Source organism: Rhincodon typus, chromosome 27 (assembly GCF_021869965.1).
Source record: "Rhincodon typus isolate 14 chromosome 27, sRhiTyp1.1, whole genome shotgun sequence".
NCBI classification, from domain to species: Eukaryota; Metazoa; Chordata; class Chondrichthyes; order Orectolobiformes; family Rhincodontidae; genus Rhincodon; species Rhincodon typus.
The window spans coordinates 13,207,918-13,219,997 of NC_063358.1; the positions used below are offsets into that span (position 1 = coordinate 13,207,918).

The 12,080-nt window shown below is 39.1% G+C and overlaps 1 protein-coding gene across 1 annotated transcript in view; it reads left to right on the forward strand.

Annotated features, from left to right (window-relative positions):
* Positions 1–2,005: 2,005 nt before the first annotated feature.
* Positions 2,006–12,080, forward strand: part of rnf19b (ring finger protein 19B) — a 15,245-nt gene continuing 5,170 nt past the window's right edge. Inside the window, exons 1-6 of the mRNA XM_048612927.1 lie at positions 2,006–2,023; positions 3,585–3,790; positions 4,166–4,307; positions 6,199–6,361; positions 8,286–8,400; positions 9,575–9,715. Coding sequence (XP_048468884.1) covers positions 2,022–2,023; positions 3,585–3,790; positions 4,166–4,307; positions 6,199–6,361; positions 8,286–8,400; positions 9,575–9,715 — 769 coding nt within the window. The 5' untranslated portion in view covers positions 2,006–2,021. The remainder of the gene's footprint in view (positions 2,024–3,584; positions 3,791–4,165; positions 4,308–6,198; positions 6,362–8,285; positions 8,401–9,574; positions 9,716–12,080) is intronic.

The window sequence follows — 12,080 nt, forward strand, 5'->3', positions numbered from 1 at the left end:
CCACTGTGCCGCTGTGCCACCCATTCACGGCCTGTGAATGACTTAATTAAAAAGTTAGAATGAAAAGAGGAAAGAAACACAAAGGAAAAGAAAAAAAGTTAAGAAAAAATTTAACATTTGTAAGCTCTAAGAACAATTTATGATATACAATAGTGAGATTAAACAATTAAAATTATTCCCTTTCTGCCAATGTGGCCAACTGGTAATAACTTAACAGTTATAAAACAAAACTTTACTACTAACTTTCTGCAGCATATTTAATGGATAATCACTGCAAATCCAGAAGGTTCTTGAAAATAACAGCGACTGAGGGCAAGAAAAACAAGGCACAAATTAACCAGTGAAATCTAGAGATCTACAACCCTTGGCGAGTCTCTTAATCTCCTGAATCTGTTGACTGGTTTGACTATAAATTGTTGCATACATTTATTATTTGCCCAGCAACATCTGGCTTAATGTGTTATTTTATCTTCAGAAAATTTAACTATATTGAAATGAGAGAAACAAAGTAGCCCTTTAGAAATTGTGCAAAATGATTCCACTGTATTAAGAGGGCATTGTCCTTCTTGTCTTTTCTGGTGTCAAACAGTAAATTATTTTCATTTATCTTGCTGGTTGGAACTGGTATAGAATTGTCCAATAATTTTGCTTAGTTTTAAAAGCAACTCAAAGTAGGTGTGTACTAATTGTTGAGCATTCTATACAAGTGTTAAAAATCAAAACATAATAAATCTGAAGTGAGGTATGAGCCAAAATTGACCTTTTTTTTTCTGAAGGCAACTTCACATGGATACAAAAATGCCAAGACCATAAAACGATTTTTTTTCCCAAGTATTGTGTTGATGCAGCAGCTGAATCATCTCTGCTTGGATCCCATCCCACCTACAGTCACATTTTATCACAGGATTTGATCTTTTGATTACTGTATGTCCTTTTTAAGATTTTTAATTTGGTTGGACAGGTCTAGAATATGATGCTGCAGTTGTTGAAGTAAGCTCCTACTTCACCTTAAACCATTGGGGTTTGGTTAGCTCAGTTGGCTGGACAGTTGGTTTGCAATGCAGAGTGATGCCAACAGCGTGGGTTCAACTTCTGCATTGGGTGAGATTGCCACGAAGGACGCTTATCAACCTTTCCAGACCCTCAGATTAAACCACCACCAGTTGTCTCTCTCTAATGAAAGAGCAGCCCTATGGTCTGGTAAAACTGTAGCCACTGTACCTTTTTTACATGAGAGCACATGTTAGACATTTTGGAGTTAGTATTCTATTTAATCTGTCCATTGGCTTTATTTCAAAGGAAATGTATTAGTTATGGTCATTCCGGCCCAAGTACAAGACAGGATGACCAGAGACCAGAATCCAAGCAGTTTTGAAACTTGGTAACAGGTAGAGAGGACTGAATACAATAAGTGTAGGATAAATGTACGTATTAATAAATTAATTACAAAACCTTTCATTGCCTTATCTGTAGAAAAGTGCAGAATAGTAAGTGGTGTGGAAATATAGATTAGAATGCAATTTAATCCTAAACTCTGAAAACTGGGAGAGAAGTGCAGAGCTAGTTGCAGGAAATGATGCGCTGGAGGTACACAGTGATTAACAATGTTCAGAAAGTGGAATGAGCTTCCAGATGGAGTAGGACTGCAAAGATGAAGATCCTTCAATAATCTCAAAAGCAGGTGAATGTTGTAAAATGGGTATACTGGAGTCTTTCTGAATGGAACAAATGACCACCTTTTCCTGTGTTTAACTTGTGATCAACTGGACTTCATTTGCTGCTTCAATACCCAAAGGCTTTGACCTGAATTTTGCAGGTGGCAGTGAAAGAATACTACTAAGCCATTCATTGTCGTTACAGTTGCCCACAGATTTTTTTTTTTTGCAGGTTTGAAAGGCAGCTTGGGGTGTTTGGAAATCCATTTCAGTTCACAACTCTCCTTGTGGAATTTGTGGCATGTGTGAGTAGGCATGCAATAATGTTTCTCCTCAACCAATCAGATTGAAGGATCCTCACATGAGATGTACGTTTTAAATCAGGAGACATAAATTAGAATATTTAATTGTAAAATCATGTAAAGTACGCAAAAGAGAAGGAAAGAAAGATGGGATTCACAGAGAGAGAGGAGAAACAATGTTTTTTAAAAATCTCCAAAACCAAATTGCATAAACTTTCTCACATCAGAGAGTTATTTTGCAGTAGTTAAGATTTCTTACGTTGTTTTAAAGTTCAATTACTCTGAATGGACAAACCCTAATATTTTCTGTCATGTTTATTGGATAAGTACAGCACCTTCATGCCCTCTGTGTATTTTAACACAGACTGTATTGACAAGGTACTGATGGGGCACCACCTGCAGAGGAACGAGGAGAATTGGACCAGAGCTTCCTGAATTCAGATTTAGCTACATGTTATAGACGCCACAAGTTACTGTCCTATTTATTACTTTATGGCTGTGAATGGTGATATCCTCGGTGGTTTTCAATGTAATACTAGCTTAATGTGTCTTTTTTGTGATTATTTATAAGATTACAACTGGCAATATTTTAATTTTTAATTGAGATGATTTGATGATTATTTCCTTGTGCGGATGTGTTGATACAGTATATAATGAGAGGACAGAACTTGGATTTATACAGCATCCTCCATCCTCTTAAGATGTCACCAAAGTGTTTCACAACTAATGAAGTGCATTTGAAATGCAGTTGCTGTTGTAATTAAGGAAGAATGAAATGTTTATTCTGTTTGTTTTTTTGTTTGTAGTCCAATAAAATCCCGTGAACTCGCCAGAAATCCCAATGCAGTAATTTATTTCAGTCAGTTGTGGTGATGTAGATCAGGGTGATGGTGCTGGATTGTTAGCAATGGAAGCACTTCCCAGTTATCACTGGACGGGGGAATGATTGTCACTACTTTGCTCCAGCACCTTTGCTATTGTTAGAACCAACGAGAACTTTCCAATTCTCACCACCAGCAGTTTGGTAATGATAGAATACATTTTGCTAATGGTGCTATACAGTCTGCATTTTGACATCTTTTTAATCAATTTGTTCACATTTGTTACGACACACCCCTCGACCAGGTGGGACTTGAATACAGGCCTCCTGGCCCATAAGTAGGGTCACTACATTGTGGCACAAGAGGTTGTGTGCCAGCTTTATGTTGCAGTTTGGGTGCACTATGTTGTACCACAGGATATGAGTTGGTATCCTTCCACGGTGAATTCTTGACCTTGACCAGGCCATCAATATGAAGGGCAGGACATAGTTTACAGAAGAAAATTTATCTAGGAGAGTGTTATCTATGTTGGCTATGCTAGTTATTGAATAGGACTTTTATAGCTCCAACTGCTCACTCTGATTGTTGGGGGGGGGAGTGGTGTTGGTGATCCACATTCGTTTCTTTAAAAAAAAAAATAAAATCTTTAAATTTCTTTTTTTCCTTCCATTTGGATTCAAATATGTCATTCAGATAAAATTGCTGAAGAATTCGAAAACTAAAATTAAAGAACAGTGATATAAAATAAGGAGTTATGCTGATTTGTTATCTAAAGTTTCAATGAACTAAATTATTGCGCTTTCCAGGTATGCTGTGATTGCCTATGGATGTGCAAGCTGTCCAAAGATCACCTGTGGGAGAGATGGCTGTGGCACAGAGTTTTGCTATCACTGCAAACAGCTCTGGCACCCAAATCAGACCTGTGACAATGCTCGTCAACAGAGGGCACAAAGTCTTCGGATTCGTACAAAACAAACGTCAGGCCTGAGCTATGGCCAGGAACCAGGCAATGGTATGTGGTCAGTGTCTACACAGTCACAGTTCATACAGGGCTTACAGTGCCAAATAGCCAATATCCAACAATGCACTGCCTACTTCCCATATTTGTCATGGGTTTGTACTGATCAAGATGCACGGATTTCACTGTTGATAAATGAAATGTTATTCTACTTACTACTTCGTGTCAACTTCAAATGTTTATTATTAGCTGATTGAGGTAAAATTAATGTTTAAATGTATTTTAGTAATGCGCGGTATCTTGAAATAGCTTGATTTTTTTTTTTATTAGCTGTATCCAGGTAGGTATCGTAGGTAGCGTGCCCTTTTATTCTCTACGGAATAAGTCAGCTCTTCAAAGCCAAATCATCCACTTCTTTCTCATTAGCAGATGATATCAAGCCATGCCCGCGATGTGGGGCTTACATCATTAAAATGAACGATGGAAGCTGTAATCACATGACATGTGCTGTTTGTGGCTGTGAGTTCTGCTGGCTTTGCATGAAGGAGATTTCTGACCTCCATTATCTTAGGTAAGAGACAGCATGTTGTAATGTTTAGAAGTTGTGTTCTTGGACTGCAACATAGGAGGGAGAGAAGCAATCACTTTTTTTTAATTAGATTTTTCCAAAAAAACTTTGCTTGCAAGGACACATTTATCCAAAAATAAGCAATGATATATTAAAATGCTCATTTAACAAGTTGGTGAGTGAAACTGTTATACTTTCTGATGCGTTTCACATAAAGTAATGCAAAGAAAAGTGTCCACTACTCCAGATGAGGTCTGACCAAAGCTCTGTATAACTGAAGCATGACTTTCACCACCTTGTATTGCAGCTCTTTGAGGTAAAGGTCAACATCATATATAGGCTTATTTGATTACAGTTTATACCTGTATACTATGATTATTTAATGATTTGTGTATGTCAACATGCAAATCCTTTTAATCTTCCACAACACCTAGTTTCTTTCATTTAGACATTATTCCTCTTAATCATCCACTTAAAATCCAAGAATGATAATGTGCTCCTGTATGTTGAAGTTCATCTGCCACTTCTTTTTTCCAATTACTGAATCCATTCTTTTAATCTATTCCATTGTAGCTTTCTGGTCCCATTTGCCCAACTTACTGTGTCTCTTGGTTTGACTCCTTCTGTGAATTTGGATAAGCAACTCTTGGATTTCTTCATCCAAATAATTAAGTGTGTAGTCCAGTACCAATTCCTGAGAGACATCATATATCACACCCCGCTAATCTGATGGAGTTCCCTTTATCCTATGGTCTGGCTTCTACCTTCCAGCAAGTTGCAAAAGAACTCTGTTCATGGATTTTGGAGGAAAACCATGTTCCTGATCTCTCACTATTTCCGGAATTCAGTTTCTGTGCAATCGCCTATTTAAATAAACTGTTAATATTCATGTGTAGATATTGCCATTGGAACTGTAGAAACCTGTAAGCCACTGCTTGGAGAAAAGTTTGATATCTCTGGAGTAGCCAAATTCCAAGGCAAAAACGCAATTGGGAAGGTGACAAAATCTTCACATCATTTTTATTCCATTTTGGCATGAGTATCACACACTGATGTCTGCACTCTACTGGTAGCAAATGTTTAATGGAATGCTGCAAACATCAGTCCAATTTTTTAAAAACCCTTTTCTCCCAAGTCTCTCTTGCCTAGCAATGTACAGTAGCTGTAATATAACTCCACATAACATGAAAGCTTTGTTTCCCCTCACTAAAGCTTAGGAGGTGATTTCCAATATCATTTTACATTCCTGCTGAATTATATTTTTTTTTAATTAGTAGAAATTCATTTGTTGTAAAATAACTCAGTAGCTTTTCTATTGTGTTTACGCATAACCTAAACTCTCACCTTCTGATGGGCAATACAAAATGCACATTCTGACAAAAGGTCATAGACCTGAAATACTCTGTTTCTCCCTCTGCACATGCTGACCTAAGTATTTCCAGAATTTTCTCTCTTCTGTTTCAGATTTCCAGCATCTGCAGTACTTTGCTTTTACCACAAATGTTTGTTGCCGGTTTAGACATATTTAAATTGCAAATTCATCACCGGTCATGGTTCGCACAGTCTTCCAGCTACAGCAATATCGCCATCTAGCTGTGAGGGATAAACCTGTTTCACATGGAACCAAATAGACGAAAAGACATGAATGGGAAAGGTTTAGAGGGATATGGGCCAAATGCAGGAAGATGGGACTGGTTTAGTTTGGTAAACTTGGTCTGCATGGACAAGTTGGACCAAAGGGTCTGTTTCAGTGCTGTATGACTCCCTGACTCTGTGTGCATTCTTAATTATTGTTCAGTGACACGTTGGCATCTGGACAAATCTCATGAATCCCTCTGCCTTGATGTTTTTATCTTTGGGAAAAAAAAATCTTTTCTTCTGTTGCCATCTCCAGCCCCTCTGGCTGTACCTTCTGGGGGAAGAAGCCATGGAGCAAGAAGAAGAAAATTCTCTGGCAGCTTGGCACGTTGATCGGTGCTCCAGTAGGCATTTCTCTCATCGCTGGAATTGCCGTGCCAGCCATGATTATTGGCATCCCGGTTTATGTTGGTCGGAAGGTAAGGAAAAATAATAAAGTATATCCGTCCTTTTGTTTGTAACAACGTGTTTTTTTTAATGCAGTAACATTCTCTAACATCTCACTGTGATAATATAAGCAATAGGTGTAAGGTTGACATTTCAGCCCTTCGAGTCTGCTCCAGCATTTAACATGATCACAGCTTGTCTTCAAAATCAAAACAACAGGCATGCAGTAAATTGTGAAGTTGGACCGGAGATTAAAATTTGTTATATTTCTTCTCATGGATCTGAATGCTAATTTGCATTCTTCAACTATTTATTAGATTGTTTGGAGACATGGTTTACTATGGTCATTTTCTGAGTGTTATTTTAATGCCGGTAAGCCTGTAAATAAAATGTTTACTTTGAGTGATTACTGCCTATGAAGTTACTATGGGATTCTTCCCATCTTCATACCTGAAAATGCATTTTTGTTTTGTTGGTGTAAAAATGCAGGTCATTCTCCTGCAACGTCCCAGACAACCGCTTTGACAAAGGGTCATTGGACTCAAAACCTGGACTCAGTTTTTCTTCCTACGGGTGCTGCCTGGCTTGTTGAGTTTCTCCAGCGCTTTCTGGTTTTGTCACAAACTAGCCATTGTTCTTGTTAAATACAGGTATTTAACATCATCAAAATCCTCAAGTGCTGGTCCATCCTAATTGTACTTACTCCAGTTCTTGCATAGAAATATCAGAGTAAGCCATTCAGCCCCTCAAATCTGCTCTTTTATTCCAGATCATGGTTTATCTTGTACCTCAACATATTCCTGTGCTATCCCCATATTCCTTGATGTCATTAGTAACAACAATCTCTGTCTTTAATTTAATGGCTGAGCTTCCCTATATACATGCATTGCGAAGGGCTAATGGGTAACATGTTTGCTGCATAACACTCGTAGAACGTAAGAAATTGAGTTGTATAGAATAGCAAAAGGATCTAGAGATGCAAATAAAATCGATAAAAGCAGCCTCACCGGTTGGAAAAGTTACTTAAAAACTAAGTACCAGATTTACTTCTAAAGCAAAATGTCTTTTACTCTGAATGATTAGAAAGCAGAACTCAGTATCATAGGAAATGCTTGAGCCAATTAGCTGAGGCAACTGGCTTTGATGCTTTCAAAAGGAAACTCAATGTGTATGTGAGTGAAGGAGCTGTAGAAAGATGGGCTGAAAGGTTGGATTAAATGGTTGTTTCTATTTTTAAATATTGTACAATTTGTCCAACCCAATCCTAAGAATGTAATTCTGGCTGAGTTAAGTTGCAGACTAGTGATTGATCAAATTGGTTTTGAATTAAAATTATCTTAGCATTTTAATTTAGGTAAATAGTTTTGGAAACTAAACTCTTATTTCCAGTAGCTGAATGGCATTGGAGCATTGATTTACTCTGGGTTAGCTTATTTGGCTGGACAGCTGGCTTATAATGTTAAACTACCGTTAGCAGCATGGGTTCAATTTCCACAGTGGCTGAAATTACTATAAAGGATTCTCTTTCTCAACGTCTCTCCTCTCCTGAGGTGTGACAACATGTAGGTTAAACTCTCCCTCTCTATTCGAGGGAGCAGCCCTGTAGCCTCCTAGGACAATGGTGGCTTTATCTCTACCCGTATTTCAATTTTACTTGAAACGGTTGCACTAGCTGCTTTGCAATGAACAAAAGGAAATAAGTTCTTTACCACTCACTGTAAAGAAAATTTAAAACAAACACCAAACATGAAGGTACATTAGATATATACCACTACTTGTAATTTGTAACTTGTGCAGTTTCACGTAAACCTGTCGATTTCAGGAGCATTATTTCAGTTTGGAGAAAGTTGGCATATGCAGAATGCAAAGAGATTTAAAAAAACAATGTTCCTGTTCTGTTTTGAAGGTTTTTTGAATTGGTAAATATCTTAACTAATTCTGGCTTTTGTTATTTAGATTCACAGTCGCTACAAAGGAAAGAAGACTTCAAAGCACAAAAGGAATCTGGCAATTACTGGTGCAGTTACCCTATCTGTTATTGCTTCTCCTGTGATAGCAGCAGTCAGTGTAGGTAAGCTCTGAATTTGTGGCTGAGACTGGATCTCACAACAAACATAAAATATCTACTGAATAACTAACCTTCTGTTAAAATAGTTTAATTGGCTCAGTTTTCAAGTTGGAGGTGCAAGAATTATGTTTTTCCAAGATTTTTTTGTTTTATTGTCTGATACTCCAGTTGCATATACAGGACTCCTTGACTGAATTATGAACCATCAGCTCAAACAACGATCATATAATGAACCTCTTGGTTTCACTTGGGTGTATCCAAACTTAAGTGTTCTTATTTTGACAATAAGGATCTCTTCACCCTCTTGAGGAATCTCATTGTCTTCCGTCAAATGTTTTTGCTGATATTGGTGGTGAAAGCCACCGTTGCACTGAGAGAAGTAAGGGGCACAAACCTGCCATATCGCTGTTAGTCACAATCCATTGTGGATCTCTGGTCTGAATCTGAGACAAAGACAGAAACAAATTGTTAACCTGCTTTATTATTCTGTATTGCTGTGCATAAAGTAGACACAATTAAATCTCACCTTGGCTTAACTAACAAAAAGACATTTTTCAAAAACAAGACAGACCCTTTGCCAAGACCATCTTTACTGGCAAGCTTCTTCAGGTGAGTCTTTTGATCATGATCCATTAGGCAGTCAAAAAGTGGGTAACTTTCCCTTTGGCATGAAGTTCTCAAGGTACCATCTGTTGCTCTCGCTAAAGGAATTGTCCTAATGTGAGTCTGGGCTGAATCAGCTGACTCTTGTCATTTTCATTTGAAGTAGATATAAAGCTCTAAAATTTCATAAACTAACTTACTTGGCTTTAGTAGAAATTCAATTCCTGCAGTCTGTGGTTTCTAATTCTTACATCTTTTTAAAGAAGTACCATAATAATTGTAAGCCATGACTCTGCCTTACCCTAAAGAACATTACAGTTGGATGCGTCAGCTGGTCAATTAAGTTTTGAAGATGTATTATGAATATTATCAACATCTTCCTCTAATACAAATATTATTTAGGCATCTGCAGTATATTAGTATTTTTAACACAAATAATTAACAAGTAAAATCAGCTCTGCTGTAATTGGTTACAGTTGTCAATGCACATTTCAGCAGGATGGAACATTGGGAGCTAGCTGTTCCTTGTTTCTCAACAAGTCATTATTAAGGTTAGATCTGCCTTGCTTTTAAGGAATTGGAGTTCCCATCATGTTGGCTTATGTTTATGGCGTGGTCCCAGTGTCACTTTGCCGTGGTGGTGGATGTGGAGTCAGTACAGCCAATGGAAAAGGAGTGAAGATTGAATTTGATGAAGATGATGGACCAATTACAGGTAACTCTCAGACACAAATCTGAGATCCACTTTAAAATGGCTGCATCAGTATTCAGCATTGAATAAGAAATTATAGCTAATCATACCCCAGATCATTCTGCAGCTTTATCAGACTGGCATAGTGTGTATTTTGCTGGCTGGCTATGTGTACATTGCTTACCTTTGCAAACTGTTTCTGACTCTGTTCATTGATCCCATTTGCTTATTCAGCTGAGAATGGGTATATGTTTGCTTACACATGTGCATGTGCTTGTGCTTGTGCTTGTATTTGTGTGTATCCAAAGCATGTTTATGCACATGTTTAGTTACACCTTTTTCTGTCTTGTATAAATGGGGTGGTTCAGTGGTTAGCACTGCTGCCTCTCAGTGCCTGGAACCCAATTTCACCTTCGAGTGACTGCGTGGAGTTTGCAAATTCTCCGTCTCTGCAAGGGTCTCCTCTGGGTGCTCCGGTTTCCTGCCACAGTCCAAAGATGTGCAGGTTAGGTGGATTGGCCATGGAAAATGCAGGGTTATAGGGATAGGGTAGGTGGGTGGGTCTGGGTCGGCTGCTGTTCAGAGGGTCAGTGTGGACTCGATGGGCCAAATGGCCTGCTTCCACATTGTAGGGATTCTATGACATCTCTTATCACCTGTAAGTGACATCTCACCATTTTATGTATAGCGAGTTCTCACCATTGTGTGCACATGTACCTACCTAACAGAATTGTGAATCTGCTGGAAATAGAACCATGTTCACTTTACACCTGATGACTGCAGTAGGTGCACAGTAGAACAAATCTGAAGCAGTAACAAAACAGAAATTGGAGAAACTCAGCAGGTCTAGGTGCATCTGTGGAAAGAAAGCAGAGTCAACATTTCGGGTCTGGTGTTTTGCCTGATAAAGTATTGCTCAGCGTTCCCATTTACAAAGCATTGGATTTTATGGTGGCAGTGGGGAGGTTTTGCCTGCTGGTCAGCCAGCAAGAAACACACGCGCCCCCAACACGTACGCACTCCAACCGAATAAACCAAGAAGGAGGTCTAGCAGCACCAGTGGAGACAAATCAGAGTTAACGTTTTGGGTGTTATGACCCTTCTTCAGAATTGACCCAAAACCTTAACTCTGCTTTTTCTCCACCGATTATACAAATATTGCCAGGCCTGCTGGGGTTTTCCAGCAATTTCTGTCTTTCTTTGATTTCCAGCATCAGCAATTCTGTGGTTTCTTCATTTAGCAAGAAGCACACATTGCCTCCTCCAGAATGTCTCACTGGTTAACTGCTTCTCGCTTAAGCAGCCAATGGTGGGACCCCACGGGTGGAAATGGCATCTGCTGAGAGCTGCTGGCCAGTTGGAGGTGGGCAGCTCCTGTGAACAGCTGTGTCAGTCGGTGGGGGGGGCGCTGCAGCTGGAGTGAGATTTACCAGATGTTCCAGATTGAACAGTGAGCTTGGTGGGGGAGGGGTGGGGCACAGGTAAACCACAGCAGGTGGGGTTTTGCAGCGGGGAGGTCATGAAAAGAGGGTCACAATGACTGTCAATGAATCACCCTCCCATCTTGATCAGGCACTTAGTTCCTTTGAACAGGGTCCTCTTCCACACCCTCCTGATGCCCCCATGGGAAGACCTCTACCAGTCAGGTAGTTTTTCCTCGTGTGTATTGTGTATCTTGCCATCGAGAGGAGGTTATTGAATGGTCATTAATTGATGACTTAAAGGCTTCAGTTGTCAGCGAGGTGGGAACCCATCCACAAAGCAGTGGGGTTCAGACACACCACCCATTTTGCTGAATTGAAAGACTTCCCTGTCTCCCTCGAGACCTTTAAAAATAATAAAGCCCCCCAACTGAGCCTGAACTTCAACACAAAAATGTAGCTTAATTTGTTTTAGAAACTAGCTATTATTTCCATCCTATAAATTCCATTGCAAATTTGAAACAAAGATTATTAATCTGAGCTTGTGAAATGGTGACAACTCTGTTTTGAAAAATAATATAAATGGGAATTTAAATGTGTTAAGAGTTTCTGATATTCACACAGGTCAAAATTTAACCTTAAGAATGTAGTGGTATTTCATATTCATGTAGGAGACAGATGACAAGTAAACAGACATTAATTAATGATGAGAGTTTATAACATCATTCTCAAAGTGAAATGGGTTTTTCTTTAGAGATAGTAGGAACTGCAGATGCTGGAGAATCCGAGACAACAAGGTGCAGGGCTGGATGAACACAGCAGGCCAAGCAGCATCATAGGAGCAGAGAGGCTGACGTTTCGGGCCTAGACCCTTCATCAGAAAAGGGGGAGGGGAAGGGGGTTTTGAAATAAATAGGGAGAGAGTGGGAGGCGGATAGAAGAGGGATAGAGGAGAGGATAGGTGGAGA